A 21,147-nucleotide genomic window follows, 5' to 3' on the forward strand; every position below is an offset into this window, starting at 1 on the left:
TGTCTTGCATCCTCACCCCTGCTTGGAATTCTGTGGCTGAGACTCCACAAGAATATGTCCAACTTGGCTACATCACTTTGAATGTTCCCTTTCTCACAAAAACAGATACATGGGTATAATTTGAAGCCATATAGGCAATGAAGAGAGAAAACCTGCAGAAACGATACCCTGAGTTGGCTAGAGAAACAAGTACCGGTGATTTGCTTTTTTTAAAAAATGAGAAGGAGATTTACTAAAAATCATCCAATACCCTAAGTGTGATGATGTAAAAGACATCTCTATGAATGAAAGTAAGTCCACAAAGATGAATGTATGTGTGATTAGCTACTCTCAAGCCTTTCACTGGCCAATAACTACAGTGACCAGGGTATCTCACACCTATTTCACAACAATTGCTTTTACACTCAAATGGAGTTATGATACATACATACATATTTTTTAAAAACAACCAGGGAAAACTTGAGCTTTGAATTTTTGGTGGTGGTGGTTGTGGTGATAGAGGGATTCCTATTTCTTCCCCTTAAAGTTCACTTTTTACTTAAGAAATGTACTTAAATGAATTTCTGTAATAAATACACTTACCAAATATGGCTTCATTTAATTAAACTTCATGATTTCTTAGAGTGTCAAATTCAACAAATCCCAAGACAACTAAGGAATATGGCTCCCTCTCCCCCAAAGGCTGGATGACTCCAGGGTATCAATGTCACCACCTTCGCCCAGGCCAGCTGTAGCTAATGGATTTGTACCCTCTGTTTTGCTTGGGCCTGACACCACCATCACGGCCCTGCAGCCAGGGCCCCCCCGTCGCCATCGTGCATCTCGCGCACATCCTCCCCCGACAGAGCTCATCGATTCCTACTGCTTTTCACCAGGCCTCAGCTCAGGGCACTTTCCCCTGGGGAGACCTTTACTGGTCTCCATACTTAACCCTTGAACCCTGCCTAATCCATCAGCCGCATCGAATGAACAGTGATAGAGAATGTTTTCTCCCTACAGACAGCAGCCAGCCTCCCCACTTAAAACTCAGAAAGAAAGCCATCAACAGGGTCTGCTTTCTGTTTGTCAGTGTCGCCAGCTTCTTCACTTACTGATGTTTTTATTGTTGCAGCGCCCAGCTGCTCGAGTCAGGGGAGCGCTACTCAAAAGGAGACATCAATTAAGGGCTTGTTAAATGCTGTAGATGCTCTTTTGAAAATGACCCTGGGACTCTCCTTGGGAGTTCCCAAGACTAGCAGAGGGGCAGTTGTCATTTTGGAATAGGGTTACCCCAAAGTTTTAAAGAATAACTTCAAAACCCCATGCACAGTGTTGGACTCTATTTGAACTTAAAAATCATGGCTTTGGAGAATAAAATGTAATAATCTTTATTAGGAAAAGTAAGCAATAATAGGCAATAAATATTAAATATGCAAATATACTGCTTAAAATCGCCTTACCTCATAACCAAACTGCAGCTCATCAGAGGTCAGCATAATGATATCATCATCAATAGCCAGGACAGCCTCTGTCTCGATTTCGTCATAAGGGAAGAAACGGTTACTCAGCTTGTTTTCAGCCGTCCTCACAACCTTTAATGGAACCCGGATTTTGGGCCAGAGGGACTCTGGAAAAAGAAAACGCAAGGTATTTATCTTCAATAAAGTGGTGACAGCAGCATATCACAGATGAGGTGGAAGAATCAAATCCACACACAGTGTGCAAAGGCAGTTCTTAAAATGCAATTTTATAATATTTCATACTAGAGGCCTGGTGCATGTATTCGTGCACCAGTGGGGTCCCTCAGCTTGGCCTGTGGGGATCAGGCCAAAACCAGCTCTCCAATATCCCCCAAGGGGTCCTAGGTTGCAAGAGGGTGGTTCTCTGGTGATGCACCCTGGAATTGAGCTTCCTCCTCTCTGGTTCCAGGTGCATCATCAGAGAACCACAACTGCCAAGTCACCGCAGCTCCCTGGTGGTAATGCACATCATAGCTACCAGCCGGACGGTAGCTTAGGCTCATACACACACACAAACATACACACACACATACACACATGCACGCACACACGTGCGCGCGCACACACTGAGTGGCCAGATTATTATGATCTCTGAACACATAATAATTTGGCCACTCAGTGTATATCCTATATAATAAAAGGCTAATATGCAAATTGTCCTCTCGACCAAGAGTTTGTCCAGCAGGCAGGCCGGCCAACCACCCATGTCCCTCCTCCCCCTGGCCAGGCTGGCCAGACCCACCCATGTACAAATTCATGCACTGGGCCTCTAATATAAATATACTAGAGGCCAGATTATTATGCACTCAGAGATCATAATAATCTGGCCACTCAGTGTATATTTATGTCTATCCTAAGACCCTAAAACACTACTAGTTCTCATCGCTGTCTCCACCAGAATGCACAAACTGGCTTCTTCTCATAGCTGAGAAAGGGAAGCCAAATGACCACAATCACAATGGTAAGAGAAATCGTGTCTGGATTGACTTTCTCAGGCCCATGGTTTTAACATCAGAACCCTACCACCTTTGCAAAGTACATTCAGATAGGTCCACCCCAGCTCAAAGCTTGCTGTGTCTCTGTTAGAAACAGCTCTGTCAGTAGAGGGTGCTGGAGGGACACTGCAGGAGGGCCAGATTATTATGCACTCAGAGATCATAATAATCTGGCCACTCAGTGTATATTTATGTCTATCCTAAGACCCTAAAACACTACTAGTTCTCATCGCTGTCTCCACCAGAATGCACAAACTGGCTTCTTCTCATAGCTGAGAAAGGGAAGCCAAATGACCACAATCACAATGGTAAGAGAAATCGTGTCTGGATTGACTTTCTCAGGCCCATGGTTTTAACATCAGAACCCTACCACCTTTGCAAAGTACATTCAGATAGGTCCACCCCAGCTCAAAGCTTGCTGTGTCTCTGTTAGAAAACACAATGCATATGCTCAAGATGTCTGCTCCAATGTGCCCATCTCCAAAATGCAACCACAAACAGCCATCAAAGCCGTGAAAATCCGTCCCTCATCCAACTGTTTCATTGAACGGGTTTATCTTCCTTAACTTAGCACTTTACCCCTCGACAGCCCTTCCCTATGATTTACTGTTTTTGGTTTCTCATCATGTCCAATTTACAGAGTAAATATCAAATGTCTAGGTTCAATTATGTGGGATTTTCTAGTATAGTGAAGAAACACCAACCCATGACTTGCCTTACATTTTCCCCATTCCATTTAGAAATGAGAGAAGCAAGTCAACCGCAGGTTCCTTATTTTAAAATGCTGTGTTTAGCACAGCATGAAATCAATCCTTTTTTGGTACAGTCCCCATCTCTACCCACCTCAGGGGTCTTTACACGTGGGCAGTTTGTTCTTCACACATTTGTTAAATTAGAATAGGAAAGCTAGGTGTTAAACTGCTTCCCAGAAGTTCATCATGTGACTGTGGGGCAATCTAGTTTTCGAGTGCAAAACGTGCCATTGGTCAATGTATTGCCTCTCAGCTTCAGTTTCACCCTTCACTGCCCTGACTGCGATGCTGGAACTGGGTCCTGCAAACAGTTCCCTTTGCCAGCTGGCAACGTGTGAAGAAGCTCTGTCAGTAGAGGGTGCTGGAGGGACACTGCAGGAGGAACCCGGCTTTTCTTCCTGGGTCTGGGTGCTTTGTTACTTCTTGCTCCTTCGGTACTTGGCCAGCGGAGAGGCAGGCAGGAGCATTTATGCCAGCAAGTTTAATTGCCCGGCCCCCCAGAGGCAGCTCCCAGAAGGTTCTGCAGACAACCCAACCAGCTTCCCAGTGAGTTCAACAGCACCTCTGGAGGCAGCTTCCCAGAAAGTTCTACAGATACTACTTCCAAGAGCACTCAGCTGAGGTTCTGCCCACGTGGTTCCCAGTGAGCTGCACCGAAGCCCTCACCAGTTTCCCAGCAAGGTCACTAACACCCCCTGGGTAGCTAACCGTCAGTTGAGCCCCAAGGGTATCCAAGGAGACAGTTAGTTGCTTGCTGGCCAGAGCTGTGTGGCACACCTCAGCAAACCTCACCATGCAGTGAGCTGCATGGTCTGAATCTCAGACCATGCTGGAGAAGGGACGCTCCCAAACTTACTTTCTGTTATCTCTAGAGCTCTTTTTACCCCTTAGTCACCAATATCATGGTACTAGTTAACAGTTCTTTACATTAAACTTTTCCTATTCAAGTTTAAAACTTGTCTCCTCCCTGGACCTTGGCTATCCACCAGGTCTTATCAGATGAGAGGGAATTGTTCTCTATGGCCGCTAAGGTTAGAACCATGACAAAACAGCTGGGGGAAAGTTACAGGAAAATTGATTTAGACTCAAAGTAGTTAAGAACTTTCTGATGGCGTAAACAGTTTTAAGGTGGAATTAAATGCCTTCAGCAATATGGGATTTTGATTCTGTTTATAAAATCAGGACAAAAGCATGAGGTAGGAAAGAAAAAATTGATGGTAAAGTTTGTTTCTTTTTTCCTTCCACTGGTATTTTCAAAAGAATAGATTTACAGTGGAACCTTGGTTCTAGAACTTACTTTGTTCCTGAGGGCTGCTCAAGAAACTAATGTTGCCAAAACCGGTTTGGCTCAGTGGACAGAGCTTTGACCTGCAGACTGAAAGGTTCAGGTTTGATTCCGGTCAAGGGCATGTACCTTGGTTGCGGGCACATTCCCAGTAGGGAGTGTACAAGAGGCAGCTGATCAATGATTCTCTCTCATCGATGTTTCTAACTCTCTATCCCCCTCTCTTCCTCTCTGTAAAAATTCAATAAAATTTAATTTAAAAAAAAGAGTAACAGCTTAAAAAAAAAAAAAAGCTAATGTTAAAAAACTGAGCTATTTTTCCCCATTAGATATAATGTAAATTGAATTCATTCATTTATTCCAGACCCCCAAAGAATTCCCTGTTCTAACCTAATGTACTGTTTAAGCTATAAGCAAACACTTCTTTTCTTAAATTTATCAAACTACCCCCTCCCAGCCTTAAATGAATCACTTTCAGCACTCGGTGCAGGGATGTCTTTCAGGTCAGAATGCAGCCTTTTTGCTTGTTCATATATCACTGCCTCCCAAATGGCTCTTAGACACTTTTTGTCATGCTGAGGCATCAGCTTGAAAACTGAAGTTTGGTTCGACCACCGAGACATTTTTTCAGTGAACATCTTGGTCGAGAACTAAATCGTTCATGATGGGTGACATTGGAGAAATGAGGTTTGACTGTACTTTTCTGTTTGAGTTCCCGACGAGGACCTAGTTCTTTTACATAATCCCAAATCGGAGAATTGACAAGACATGATGATGTTCCTACTGATAACGGGTGATCTAAATAGACCCCGTAGGGCTTAGTGCAAAGGGCATGAGCTTTAAGATCCAGAGAGGCCTGTGTTTATTTCTGACTCCACTATTTGCAGTGTAGTGGCTCAGGCAAATTACTCAATTAATCTGAATTTCATCCTTGCAAAGTGGGGATAACAACAGCTTTCTCATAGGACGAGAGATAATATATGTAAAGCACTTAGCACAGTTCCTGTTCCTGGGATGTAAAAGGTCTACAATGCATGGTTATAATAACATTGTATCACTGTCTTCACAAATGGATTCTTTATACAGTCTTATGAACTTCACTTCTCTACTGACAACCTGAAGAGGTGTAAACAGAGGACATGTGGTGACCTCTTAGGATGCAGAAGGAAACGGTGTCACGGCCAGAAGTATTCAGGCCCTAATTCACATCACTTAACCCAGATGGGGCATTTTTCCTTATACCTTTAAATTCTAAATGGAACAGTTGGCCCTGTATCCCGTGTCTCATCCTGCGGCTCTGTAGCTGGCAAAATAAAAATGTCCCCTTCCATTCACCAACAAAGAAGTCTGAAAAGTAGGATTTTCACACACACTAAATTTATGAAAAACACGCAGCTGAGCCAACTGACCCGGTAACTTCACAGTTATGAGCTTTAGTCTAGCTCAAAGAAGAAGAAAAAACCTCCTTGTGTTAAGGACTTTTAAAAAATGTGTCTTGATTAACGGTTTTCTCCGTTGGATGCCATGTGAGCAAAGAGAATTTTCCTTCAACGTGGTAAAGGCACCACCAACTGTTCAGGCTCACTGAGGATGACAGCAGTCCCATCCTGGCGGTCACTGTCACAAACACAACCACAGATCAATAAGTGAATGAGGAGACTATCTCCATGCCAACCTGGAGATCACTTCAAGAGGGCTCAGCTGCTTGGTGTCCACCTGGTCCCCCAGATCCTAATCCCCACAGCTGCAGAATGTAGCTCTAAAGGAAGGGAGCTGCTACTCTCACTTCCCTGTTGCCTCCGCTGAGCTGACCATCCTGACAGGCGCAGCCAATCCCGTCCCGCCTGCTAAGAACTATGGGAGTTGCAAGGTGAAAAAGGTGGGAGCTCTTGAGATCGATTCAAATTTTAAACTGACATCAGTTAAAAAAGAAGGCTGAGGTCAACTTGACTGAAATGGACAATGGAACGGCTTTCTTCCAACTGAGGCCAAGGGCCAAGCCAAATCACTCCTGTATCCGTCAAGTGGGGAGCTGAAGAGTTGGGGAGCAGGAGGCAGGGGCTGCCTTTTCTGACAAGGCTCAAAACCAACGTGACGAAAGCTCCCTGGAAATTTCTGTTGCCTTGTCTAAGTATTTATTTAAATTTCAAACCAAGCAATTTAGACTTAGATGTAACCAAAAAGAAAAAGGTATTTGGTTGGATTGGAAAGTGAAAAAAAAAAAGGGGGGGGGGGGGGGGGAATATTTCTGACTACACTAATCCTCCCAGCAGCAGACATGTTAACCACAATATTTATCTTAGTAAATGTAGAGAAAGTGAAAAACATCACTCCTGCCTCTAATATTTCAAAGCTGTGAATTTGTTTTTTAAAATACATATATATTACTAATGCTATACATAAAAAAATCAGATGACTTTGCTGGCGCGAGAGCTAGAGCAGACAGCCCCATTTGCCAACTGAACAAACACTTCCCCCACCCCAAAAGATTAAACATGGTTCATGCTCTCCCCAAACAACCACACTGACCGAGCCAGAGGCCTGACCTAAAAACCACTGTTAGAAAAAGGCTGGTCCAGTCTCTAAACTGAAAAATTTAGGGCCTCATCAGTTGAGGGCTCTCTTTCCTCCCTGGAGCCAAAATATTTAAAAAATAAACTAAACTCTTGGTCATAAAATTAACCTGTGCATTCTAGTAGGGTCTACCAAAAATCAAACTGAACACCCTGCTCCCAAACCTAGCTTCGTGCTATTGCATTTAGCTATGTCAACATGGGGGCTTGGACCAAGAAGAAAGAAAAAGATCCTCCTTTCGCAGTTTGCAATGAATACTTGCCCAAAAGAAGGGACTCAGATTCACAATAAACAAGTGGCTAACCACGCTTTCCAAGGAGAAGTCCCTTTTACATTTAGCACCAGACTTTGCAACTCTGCCTCTGGGCAGGGAGCAGGGCTGCGAGGCTCTCTGAGAGCTGGTGGCCTTTGTGAGCAGGAGCAAGTGCATGAGCTGATGGTGAATGACACCACAGGCTTTCTAGAGCCGGAGGCATACACAGCCCTCCTTCTTAAAACATGGCCCAGCCTGCCCTGGCTGGTTTGGCTCAGTGGACAAAGCATCGATTCCCGTCGGGGGCACATGCCCAGGTTGTGGGCTCAATCCCCAGTGGGGTTGTGTAGGAGGCAGCCGAGCAAAATTCTCTCTCATCTTTGATGTTTCTACCTCTCTCTCCCTCTCCTTTCCTCTCTGAAATCAATAGATATATTTGAAAAACAAAAACATGGCCCATCCTTTATCAATGAAGAGAGTAATTAGCAATACAGCACCACCCAATCCACTTCTCCTTGGGGGAAAGGGAACAACTGTACTGATGAATCCAAGGCAGCTGGTTAGAGGCCCTCCCATACCCGTCCCTTGTAACTCCTTTTTTGTCTTCTCTACCTGTTCCTGCTGGTCAGTCTCTTCCTTCCTCCTTACTTGACCTCCTTCCAACACCTCCCTTTTTATTCTACCTCTTTCCCCCCCTTTATTGACATCAAATAAAACAAAATTAGAAGCTGAGGAGAGAAAAAAAAATTGAAATAAATTTTTTTAAAGTAGTGTGTGTGCCCAGCCAGTGTTGCTCAGTGGTTGAGCATCTACCTATGAATCAGGAGGGCAGGCTTGATTCCCTGTCAGGGTACATGCCCAGGTTGTGGACTCCATCACCAGTAGGAGCCGTACAGGAGGCAGCCAATCAATGATTCTCATCATTGATGTTTCTATCTCTCCCTCCCTCTACCTTCCTCTCTAAAGACATTAAAAACATGTGTTTTTTGTTTGTTTGTTTTTTGTGGGGGTTTTTTTAAAGCAGCGTGCTTCACGACAAAATGCAGGACCTTCATTTAAAATACTACTTTGTTAACTCACACAACACCTTGGCTCCCTAAATCTAAAGAGAAAGCACATGATTCTCTCAGAGAACAAAAATACCACTGAGTGAAATGTTTTAAGTGTTTTAGGAGGAACTAAAGAATTTCCATGAAGCAATTTCTGATTTGCCTAACAGACAGAAGCATGGTCTTCTTCCAGCCTAGACTACACATGGACTACCGGGAGTTTCCAGAGTTGACTGTCCCGACTTCAGTATAACCAATTAAAAGGGACTAGCCATAAAAAGTGCAGAGACTACTGTCAGGCAATAAACTGGACCTTATCGGTGATAGTGGTGCACATTACAAACTTCAAACTGATTCCGCGCTCTAAGCCATCAGAAACTTCCTGGCTTTAATAGGCAATAAAGGGCAGGAGCTTTGAAGTCCCTGGGATTAGGATCAGTAATAGACGGACTGAATGAGAAACTAAATGGAGGTGGAACATACTCGATGCATTCTGAATTAAAAACAAATCCAATTAATCAAATAGTCTGGACCCTAGCTGCCAGCCAGCACATTACAAGGGTGGCCAAGGCAAGGAACAAAGTGATTAAGGGTGAACCAATGGGAACTCCAGCGAGTGCTCACGTAAGGAACTGCTTCGCAGTCTGGGAGGGCATGCTTTGCTGACTTTCCCCAACAGAGGTGAGGCCATCCTTTTTTCTTGAAGAGCACAGTATCAGAGCCGAGATAAGGAAGGAGAAAACAAATGCCTTTTAAACTGAGTTTTCATGTAAACAAATCAGCTGAGAGGGCTAAGGGAAGCTGAGATCTGTTTTCCCAAGGCTGGTGGGCTTTGATCCTACTGATTTCTAAGCCCCATCACTTGTGGCTACAGAACAAGCCATGGGCTGGGAGTTAAATGGGCCATTCTAGAACAAGAATGAAATGATTGATAAAACTGGGGTCAAGCTGTCTCAGAAGTGGCATTATTGCTGACAAAGTGGAAAAATTCATTTAAAACAAAGGAGGCCATTAACTTGGCTAGCCATAACGGATCCAGCTGAAAGTTGTACTAACACCCAAACCACCAGGCCTTTCCTGAACACATGACCTCCCCACACTTCTTACCTTCTGGAGGACTTTTATTCTGATTATTCCAGACGACTAGCAGTTTGGATAGACTGGGCACCTTAGACACTTCTGTGATGACCCGGAAGAGACTCTCCACTCGGTCGTAGGTGAGGACGATGGCGGTAAAACCTTGAGACTGTGGTGGGATCAGTGGGAGGAAGAGTGGGTTGCTCACACTACCCCATTTCTGCAAGAGAACAGATTAATGAGGGTCAGAGAAGGATCTACTAACAACGGGGCTGATCTCTTTCCCAACATCATCAATAAGCCCAAACATGGGAGGTTCGGTGGCTTCTACCATGACCCATCCAAGAGCTAAGCCAGGGGTCCTCAAACTTTTTAAAGTGGGGGCCAGATCACGGTCCCTCAGAGAGCTGGAGGGCCGGACTATATGAACTATTAATTCCTACTGTAACACCTAGACTGCGCTCACTGCCCAAAAAACCTGGTGGGCCGGATCAGACTCCTCTGCGGGCCGCATGTGGCCCGCGGGCCGTAGTTTGAAGACCCCTGAGCTAAGCAATTGTTCAAAATCTCCCCGTCCTCAAAATTCATACCGACTTTCTGTAATTCAGTTTGGCTCTGATACTATTAAAAACAGGCAGAGAATTGTTGCAGCTGAGGAGAGATTTCTAGCCAAGCATGGCAGATTAAACCCATGCATTTATCTCTATCAAATCCCCTGAAATGACAGTTAATAAATATAACATACTAATCTACAATGACAATGAGACAGGAGAAAGGAGAGCTGCTGAGGAGCAATATTAACATGTTTCTCAAAGGGGCCAGAGAAGAGGCAACAGAGTAGGAGAGTGAGAACTGAAACCTAAGGACCTACAAAGGGGGAAGCCAACAAGGTCAAAGTCAAAGTGTTGAACCCCACAAAGGCTCAGGAGTTAAGCTCAGTGGGTATGTTGTGAGGGTAAGAGGAGGGATAGGATTGAAAATAGGAGGACTGGTTAAAAAACACAGAAAGAGTAATTGAAAAATAAAATACGATTTTTTAAAAGAGTTTCAATTGGAAAAACAACACACACAAAAGACAGATTGAATATAAGGAGCATTGAGAGACCCGGATTCACAAGCTTTTCCAACTCAACTAGAGCTCTACTCTTTTCCCCACCCCCACTCACCAAGGAGGTTTATTCTCTGAGAAAACGGAAGCTCCAGACATGGAAACACAGGCACAGCTGAGAGGAAAATGCAGGTGGAAATCTATATTCTGAATGAGCCCTCAGCCTTCTTCCCCTGCAGTTCCTAAAGCGAGGGCAGCTGTGTGGAGAGCTTGCCACTCGTCATCTTATAGCAAAGCCTTCCAGGCAGCAAGCTGCCCTTAGACGAAGAACTTCTGACCCAGTTTTTAGTACTTCTCTTGTAACCATGAGCAGATCCTAGAATCACAGCCATTTCAAGAGCTTCTTCAGCATGAACAAAATAAACCAAATGAACAAACAGAAGAACAGGAACTCAGGAGAAACAGAGACAATAGAAGTAGAAAGAAATGAAAACGTCAACAAATTATATCCTCAGAGAGAAATTTTCATCCATGAAAGAATGAATTGTTACTTTTATTTTAAAAGATCTATCAAGAACAGGAGAGAACTCTTAATCTGACAGCTTGTAATTATGTAAAAGGCAGAATTGAAAGATAAATATGATAACATATTCCAGTACAGTGAAAAAAAGTCAGATGAAAAACAGGGTAGAAAAGATGAGAAAATCTAGAAGGTCCAACATCCATCTAACAGGAGGTTCCTAAAAAAACAAACCACAGAGTATGGAAGAAACAAAACTATCATAGAAATTAAATAAGTTCTTGGAACAAATGACATGAGACACACAAATTATTCAAATTGAAAGGGTCCAATAAGTAATAGTACACTGAATTTAAAAAAAGACAAAACCCAAAACAGAACAATGAAACAAAAACACAGCTATATCAAAAAAGCACATCACTTCTGAGTGCTGGGAATAAAGAGTGTAAAAAAAAATAAAGTGTGAATCCAGGCGATGAGCATGTGAGTTCACTGGACAATCCTTGCAGCTTACAGCTCTGTAAGTTTGAAATTTTTTCAAAAGATGTTTTTAAAGTAATGAAAGAAATTCAACTTCTTTGTTACCATTAAAATGCTAAGTAATTTTTATTGCAGCAAAGTAAACTAAAGTATTTTTGTACTGATCATTAGAAAATATTATTAAAGCATTACATTTTAACACAGCTTTATTGAAATAAGTCACACTATAAAATCTACTCATTTAAAGTATATAATAGTTTTTAATATAGTTTTTTAAACTGTGTTATTGAAATGTGCTATTGTAACCATTTGTAAGTACAATTCAGTAGAATTAATTACATTCACATTCATATATTATTATGGAAAACCCCAGGACCTAACTTCATTTCTGCAAGAAGGCAGTTGAATATGAAATGCCCTACCTGTTATTCTGGCTGCTTATGCCTCCCTAATGTCTTTTATAATCTGGAATTACCAAGTTTCTCGTCAACCTCATCCATATCACTGATGGACACCCATCACCACGTATATGACAACAGCTGTCTGCCAGATGTAACCATGTGGGACAGGAAATGTACACAAACATATGGAATACACATGGGATGGGAACTCAAGAAGACTGGATGGTTTTCCCAGAGTCCTACTGTAATCAGGATATTAAGCCAAAATGTCCACAACAGACCATAATTAGACTTCATAACTGAGAGACACAATTGGAAAGGCTACCTTCATAACACTGACTTTGTTTCCAGGACTTCACATGCTGACATTAAGCTGTAGGCTTAGGAAGGTGCCTGGATTTTAGTATTTGTGTCCTAGCATCTTATTCATTTGTAGGAATCCCTTTTAGTTTTCTTCCCCAAACCTTACTCTTCATATCTTCCTACTTTTATGGAAACTGAAGTCAGTAAAGTAGCCCTATGCTCAAGTCATAATTAATCCTCAAGGTTCCCCCCTCTGCCATCCCCATCCCAACCCACTCATCTACTACTCCAAAAACAGTACTCTCCTATGTTTCAAAAACACCACTTAAGTGGAAAAGAAAGGTAAGTGATTTTTTTAATCCTCATCCAAGGATAGGTTTATTGATTTTAGAGAGAGAAGAAGGGAGATAGATAGATATTGTAGATAGATAGATAGATAGATAGATAGATAGATAGATAGAGGAGAAGGAAAGAGGGAGGGGGGAGAGAGAGGAATATGGATGTGAGGGACAAACATCAATTTATGGCCTTCCATACATGCCCTGACCAAGAATCAAATATGCAACCTAGGCCTGTGCCCCAACCAGGAATCGACCCACAACCTTTTGGTGTACAGGACAATGCTCAAACCAACAGAGCCACCAGCTAGAACAGGAAAAATACTTTTTAAAGAAGTGCATAAAATATTTAATGTATGATGTTCAAAGAATCAAGATTTACTGAGCACATACTTACGAAGTAGTAGGCACTATGCTTTACATGTATTATCTTATTTGAGTCTGACAACACCCAAGACAGATACAGTCATTATTCTCATTCTATAGATGATGAAATTATAAAATCAGAAAAGTGAATTATGTCTCATTTGCTTTACCAGCCAAAGGAAAAGAAGGAAGAAGGAAGAAGAAAGGAGGAAGAAGGAAGGAGGAAGGAAGAAGGAAGAAGGAAGGAAGGAAGGAAGGAAGGAAGGAAGGAAGGAAGGAAGGAAGGAAGGAAGGAAGGAAAGAAGGAAAGGAAGGAAGGAAAAAGGGAGAAAGAAAGGAAGAAAGAATAAGTGATGTTCAAGGTTACATAACATCTAAGTGACAGATGTTGGAAACAGCCCAGCCATCTGACTCCAGAACACCAAATGGTGGTGGTTCTATGCCCTTCACCACGCCCCCCTACTCTGAGCCTGAGATACAGCATCACCATTTTACAGACTTGGAAACTGGAACTGTGGGTTATTCCAGAGTTCACTGTTTCTAGCTCTTTTCTGACACAAAAATGCCAAAAGTTCTTTATCCTTGATAATAAATTTGCACCCATTATATCAGAGGTTATAAAACACACCAACGATGTAACGCTGACACAAAGGGAGCACATACATTTTAAAAGGTACACACATCTCTGACACAGGAAAAACCATTTAAAAACCAACAAAATAAGGTCTGTTCTTGGGGAGCAGCAGGGAATGCTAACACTTGGATGCCTTAAAAGGAGAGGGAAATTCCCTGGGAGAGGAAAAGCTTGGTTTCAGACAACGAATCCCTTGGGACTGAAATGGAGGCACCCCTGACAGGCCCCACAGCTCTGATTCCAAGGTCTGCCAACGAGCTGAAGTCTGGCGAGACCACAGATCTCAGCTCATCCCGTAAGCCAGCTCCCTCGGAAGAGGATGAAGTGGGAGGAGAGGAAGGTACGGGTGGGTAAGAGACAGTTATTTGTCTTGGTGTTCAATTTTTCCACACTACTCACTTGCATACCAAATAGAGCTTGAAAACGAGAAGCAGAATAAGGCCACACACTGAGGAGACAGAGCATGTGAAGGAGCATAACAAGGACTGAAATCTTGCCATCACTTTCCATAAAAAAAACAGACACTGAGATGAACACAGAGGCGACATTTAGCTACTGAGCACATATTTGCTGATATAGGCTCCGATGATTTACTGCAGGATGCATCCCCGGGTTGATGCAAATGACTTTAGAAAAGTGGGTCAGCAAGCTCAGAGTCGGTTTTGGAATCATGAGTCCTTCATCTGAATCGAGGTTCTTTCACGTACACCAGCAGTGTGGCCTAGGCAATGTACTCAGCCTTCCTCACACCTCAGTTTCTGTATCTATAAAATCACGATATGCCGAAACCGGTTTGGCTCAGTGGTAGAGCGTCGGCCTGCGGACTGAAAGGTCCCAGGTTCGATTCCTGGGCATGTACATTGGTTGCAGGCACATCCCCAGTAGGGGGTGTGCAAGAGGCAGCTGGTCGATGTTTCTCTCTCATCAATGTTTCTAGCTCTCTATCTCATTTCCTTCCTCTCTATAAAAAATCAATAAAATATATGTATTTTTTAAAAATCATGATAATACGACTGACTCGTTTTCTAGATGGTATGACTTGACATTGTAATAATTACTTATATTATCATCATTTCTTAATTATTACTTAATAATCAGTGGTTGTTAATAAAAGTAAATAGGTGTATAAGTAAAGTCCCTGGCAGGTACAAACATTCGATAAGGGACAGCCAGTACTTGATCTTGTGCGAGTAACCATTTCTCTGGGCTTAATTTCCTGCATGTCTCAAAAGTGAGGTGCGCAGTAGCATATGCAATCGTGAGGTATATCTCAGCACCAAGAATTCTAAATCCTTTGTTATAATGCTTTTAGGTCATGGTTTACCTGGCTTTTCTATCTCAATTTCTCCAAATAGCTGCTTTTCTCTGCCATTTTCTTTTCCCTCCTATTCTTTTACTATCTGGAAAGCTCCATGAAAGCAGGAGCCATAAATGTTATAACACCCAGCACCTAGCACAGTGCCTAGTGCTACTCAATAAAACCTTGTTTAGAGTTAGTAAATTAAACCCACATGATGCAGGTCATGTTCTTTCTGTTCTCCTTATGTACGGATGTGAACAGCTGATGTACACTCAAATTGAGTGGCATCATGAATTCTGAAATGATTTCCAACTCAATTCATTCCTTTGAAAGTACTTACCAAGAATCTTATTGTGCTAAGTATTCTGAAAAAGTGTAGGATTAGGATATTTAACTGCCATTTACTAATTCTGTAATGTGTAAAGCTGTGAGTATTAATTTCCTCATCAATAAAATGGGAAGTGTGATAATATATACCTCCTAAGGTTTTAATGATTAAATAAGATCATGCATAATTACACTTAGCAGAGGGTTCAGCATAGACCTCCATGAATGGCACTTAAACACAGAAAAGTTCCAGCTCTCCCCAGTTCGTATTCTCCTTGCCTGCTAAAACAAAGGCATTAGCCATTCACAGCAATCATTCCTGCCAACACTATCTCTGGTACTCATTCACTCAGGCAATGTGAGCACGTACTATAAGCCTAGAATAATGTTAGAAATGCAAAAACGAACAAATTCCTTCCCTTCAAAATGTTCCTAATACAGTGGGAAAGACAGCCCGATAAAAAGATAAATTACAATGCAAAAGAACAAGTACTAAAGCGAGGATTAAAGTCCTGTGGGGGCATAAAGTCTCCCCAATCACCTCTGTCTCCCTGGAGATGCGGAGGGAACTCCTGAGTATTCTTCAAGGACAAGCAGGAGGGGGCTGGCCAGAGAAGCTGAGACATGCGTACCAGCCGGGGAAGATTCCACCCGGGTTGCGAGGTTGGGAGGAAGCAGGAGGGAGAGCAGAAATGAGAGAAACTCAGGCAAGCAGGATCCAGCCACATCATGCAAAGCCTTGTGTGACAGAAGTTGTTTTTAAGTCACATGATTAGCTTTTGAAACTTTCTTTTCCTGAGGACTGTTTGATAAATTAACATTGCTACCTTTACGTTCTATTTCAAAAGGTCAGAAATAGGAAACACTGATCTGCAACTAAGCTTCTGTCAATTGCTTTTTCCCTCGGCAAACATAATCCCATTTGCCTCTGGAGCCCAGTGACTGACCGCGAGGAGAAAGGCAGCTTTAATTGGGGTGTATGCCTTCACACAGGCACTCTGCTCCACTGGGGTAAGGTCAACAAACTAACCCCCAGAGGAAAAAAACCATACTGGAGAAGGACATTTGAAAACGGCATTTAGTCACCTCTGAAATACCTTTAAGACCTGACCCCCTGCTGGCTGACCAAAGAGAGTGTCTCTAGTCTGGGACCTCTTGACCCCACTTTCTGCAGGAAATCAAGCAAATTTAAACCTCCATAATTTACTCAAGAGTCTGACTTCTGCCAGGGAAAAGGAAACAATGCTGGCAATTAACTCTGTTGCCTGATTAAATTTCCATCATGGCAAGATAGAACATGGAGCCAGGCGCTTGGCAACAGAGACCTAAACACAGCGAAGCCCCTCTACTGCAGCTGCACCTTCAGAATCTTGGTTATCAATTCGCCTTTCAAATATACTCAATAAGCTGTTCACTCAAAGAGGGAAGGAGGTACCACGAGGAGAAGTGTGTATCATCCTGACAGAGTACCGGCATTTCGCCAAAATGCCTTGTTCTCTCTTGCCCACCCTTTGCTTCTCACTCCTACAACGAATATTCATTATAGAAGCTTCAGTAAGAAAACCAGATGGTTAAACTGCAATCGCATAAAAGTAATCCATAATAGCATGACAACTGTCAGGTCACAGTGCTCGCTTTAGAGAAGTTCTTTCCTAGCGCTTATTCAGAAAGCCCGGTGAATGAGCTGGTGGTGAGCAGATAGACTAGCTAGAGGGAGTTGTAGGTTCGCTTTTCAGGAGGCACTGAAAGACAGGCCTTGGGAGACGAAGCAAAGGGATTTTTCTCCTTCAAGAAAGAGATTCAAACTCCGACAACCAGGGGTGTCTTTTGGCAGTCCCCCATGAAGCTAGTTGTCCCAGCCCTTCCTCAAGTCCCAGTTTGCTTTCTCTTAGCGGAAAGATCATAGTAGCCCTATATGGCTAACCAAAACCATTCTAGCCAAGGTTACCCACCACAAAAACCTTAGAGGAAGGTGGAGAGCAAACGGCCTTTGCTAACCATTCTGAAATGTTCCTACTGAAACTACTTGAGGATTATAAAATCAAGAGTGAGGAAAGCCACATTTCATTACCAACTGAAGGACTCTTTCAGTCTATATCAACCCAATTCCAGACAGAAGAAATCAAGCTCAAAGCAAGATGATGCAAACTTTAATTCCCATTACTTACCATATCGGCGATTTTTTTAAATGTCACTATGTATAAATTTATGTGACAAGAAGAGAAGCAAGCAGATATTTGAGTCAATCCATATTTGACTTAAATAAAGGCATTTTGCCTGAGCAGCAAAGTGAGAAGAAAGAGAAGACAGGCCTGTTGCACAGAAGCTTTTGAGGCCCTGGTAATGAGTAGCCTTACCTATCCCTACCTTGATAGAAAGGGCAGTTTTCTTGGTTGTTTTGAAGTTATCAACCCTTACCTCAATGTGGTTTCAATTATGAATTACCAGACTAAAAAAGGGGGGGGGGGAGCTTTGATTTATTCTTTTTTGCTCCAATTATGCATGATGTGTTTCCACTGAAGACTTTGAAAAGTATTTCATCATGCCTCTCATCCTGAAGTGGTCAGAGGGCAAAACCAAAAGGAGCTAACCCTTTCATTTCTCCTCTAGGTTCAAACGGACTCCCTATCAATGGCTGTAAGGCAGGGCCTTTGAAGCAAACGGAGCAACGAAAGGGTTAAGCATTAGCATCATGTTACTAACGTGCACAGGGGTGGTGTCCCCTGTCCAAAAGGGTGAGATGATATTTATGTTAATGGGTACGGGGAGATTTGAAAGGGGCAGTCAGTAATGTGGCCCGTGCTGCCTTAACCATTAAGCCTCTGCAGCCCCAGTGACTCTACAGCACACTCTTCTGGGCATGCTCTGACTTGGGAAACCGGAAAACTATGGAGATCTAACAATGTCTTCAAGGAGAAGGAAGAGAGAAAAGATTTGAAACAAGTCGGACGTCTACTTGCCGCATGATGTCCTTAATTCATTCCACCAACAAAAAATAACTGATTGTTCTGAAAAACAAGAATAACACTGATGGCTAAATCTCACTGACTTCACATTTAACAGACACATGAAAGATGTCGAAATCTCAGGCTAGAATTCCCCTTAGTGCTGCGGACTCAGCTAAGGGAGAGAATAAATTACCAACTTAGAATTCCTACAACTACTTGCAGTAATCTGTTCATAAATAAGTGTTCTCATTGGTGGAGCTGGAACGTATCTGACCACATTTGTACTGTTGTACTGTAGGAACAGGTGCTGCAACTCTGACATCCAAAGAAACGGAGCCACAGAGTCTAAATCAGGGTCACAGGAGCAGGCCAAATAGTTCTACTATTAGTCTTTTTCATCTAAGTGTGTTTAACATCTTTTCTTTTTCTCTCTCTCTTCTTCTGGAACTCTGATTAGACATATGCTGGAATTGTTCCCCACATCACTCCATGATTCCTTCACCTCACCTCTCTTTGTCTCTGTGGGCTGCATTCTGAATAATTTATTGGAACCTAATAATCTAACCTTATAATCTGAAGATCCCTGCAGGTGTCTGCCTTATTTATGGTTTGTGGTTTTTAACTGTGAGCTGCTCATTTTCCTTAGACCCTTTGTTTGTAAAAAGTATGTAAGACCCAAGTTAATGCAGAGTTCCTCAAAGAGAGTTGGCGTCTACTTCTGCTGGTCCCTATCAACTCAAGCCACTTTTCATCAAATTCTCCTCTTAAGGCTTATTTGGGCCACACTTGTAGTATGAATTTGGACCACAAAGCCACAAAGGTGGCTTATGACTTCGGTTCTCAACATCTTGGTCAATACAGATTTACTGTTCTTTACTCTTTCTCTGATGATACAATCTTTTAGTTGCCATCCAGGCAGCTTGGGTTAGATCCTCCAGCTCACAGGCTTTAATCCTGGTCTCCTGTTCTCTGCTTCATACAGTTATCAGGTAGAAGCTCCAAGTCATCAAACTTGCAAAAATCTCCACAGCAAAAGCTGGCTTTGGCTCACAATCACCTCCAAGAATACCTAGTTTCACTTTGTTTAGAGAACCAACAAATACCACCCTTTCATACAAGTTTAGCAATAGGCTAAAGCTGCTTTATAATACTTCACTCAGTTTTTTAGTTGTTCTGTTGGGAAGGACATTTAGCATATATAATCTATCATAAAGCCAGTGACAGAGTCTTCTTATATTTACACTGTCAATCTAATCGTGTACTGTTGTGTTTTCTATTTAATTCTGGGGTCAAGATAAAAACAATTATTAAGAAAATATGGCAGTATAACAGGTGGCATGATCAATGAGAATCTCTGCGTTAGATAAGTCACCATACTTCTCCAGACCTCCACTTCCTCATTTATAAAATAGGATGATGGGGAGGTAGATCTCAAAAATAAATCAGTCTCACTTTCTTCATCTGTAAGAACAATAGAAATAAAAAATAGAGCCTATACAGGTTCAAGAAATGCCCTTCAGTACGAGAAATGCCCTCTAGTACAAGAAATGCCTTTCAGACCTCACGAACCACCAGTGGTCCTCGGACCACTGGTTGGCGACCACTGCTCTAATAAGTACATTCCAAATATCCCCTCCAGAGTCCCGCCAATTCTAAGCTCTGTGTTCCATGTGATTAAGCATTAAACTAGCAGCCTTACATTAACAACACTTCACTTTTTATAGCACTAAACATACTCTTACAAAATGGTTCCACACATATTATTTCATAGTAACTCTGTGAAATAAGTAATACCCCCATTTTACAGGTAAGGAAAATGAATTTCAAAGAGATAAAAAAACACAAGGTCAAGCAAATAGATGGTTTTGAACTCAGGTTTGAATCTAAAATGTCCTTTTCAATGGCCTTGATTAGTAACTGGAAATCAGTCACTCTGTTCTTACCTAAACCCAGTCATACAGATGAGCAAACTGCTACAAAGAGAGATTTGGTAAGTAACTGCATGTTACTTAGATCACCCCCAGGAAAAAGGGATTAAAACCTGCGATTCAGGAATTTCTAAGCTATAGTTAGCTTACTGAAGGCTCACAGTAAACATATCTGAATGCCTCTCTAAAAATTCCAGTTATTATCTGAGGTTCAGCTACTTAAATTTTTTTCTTTATATAGCACTGAAATTCACATTTGGCTTGATGCCCACCCTTCTTTTGTAAAGCCAAACTACTGTCAAGAAGAGCAGGAAGGGTTGCCACTGATTGCTTTTCAGGTAGTAAAGGAAAAAGTTGACATTTCATCCTCCTCGCTGGAAGAGAAACTAATCATTTATAAGAACCCTGGTCTGGCTCGGCTTCCATCAGTGGGATGGACAGAAGCCAGTTAAATGGCTCAACATAAGCCATATTAAAAGAATTTGGAATAAGAAAAAAGCAGGTTCCATATGCTGATGCTTTTAATAATTCATGAGTTATATCAGTCTGCAAGTAATAAATTTCACTAAGTTTATCTATGGTAAGATGGTTTAAGATACTGTCTTAAATGGGTGAATACAATAAAGTAGGAGCTCCAAAAACACATCACTGATTTATATGTTGATATGTTAAAAATAATAATTCAGCTCTTTGATAGTGCAAAAGATCTGGATTATTCTTAGAAAATGGCCTTGAAATACACAATCATCATCCCTGAATCTGTTGCTTAATATGTATACTGCAAACACTTAAAAGAAATGCTTCAATGAAAAGACTTGTAACTAATTTGATTCAAACAAACAAGTCAATCTACAATCCAAAGTGTCTGAGAATGTTAATGGTGGCTTAAATTACTATTTCTCATGAGAGGCAAAAAAAATTTAAATTTCACTTGACTATCCCATACTTGAACTACTACTCTGACAGTATGAAATAGATGCTTGTCCTCTGGCCTGGGTATAAAAATGTTTGCTGGTAGCCCACTGATGATATTATAGAGGTTAGCTATGGCATGGAAGAAGACTTCACTG

General features: G+C 42.0%; 1 protein-coding gene across 1 annotated transcript in view; it reads right to left on the reverse strand.

The window, feature by feature from the left end:
* The window catches only part of EXT2 (exostosin glycosyltransferase 2), a 108,669-nt gene that overhangs the window by 25,928 nt on the left and 61,594 nt on the right, over window positions 1-21,147 (reverse strand). Inside the window, exons 9-10 of the mRNA XM_084894494.1 lie at window positions 9,515-9,704; window positions 1,440-1,606 (exon numbers count right to left, since the gene is read on the reverse strand). Coding sequence (XP_084750620.1) covers window positions 1,440-1,606; window positions 9,515-9,704 — 357 coding nt within the window. The remainder of the gene's footprint in view (window positions 1-1,439; window positions 1,607-9,514; window positions 9,705-21,147) is intronic.

This window comes from Pipistrellus hanaki, assembly GCF_964339955.1.
Source record: "Pipistrellus hanaki genome assembly, chromosome: 9".
Classification (NCBI taxonomy): Eukaryota; Metazoa; Chordata; class Mammalia; order Chiroptera; family Vespertilionidae; genus Pipistrellus; species Pipistrellus hanaki.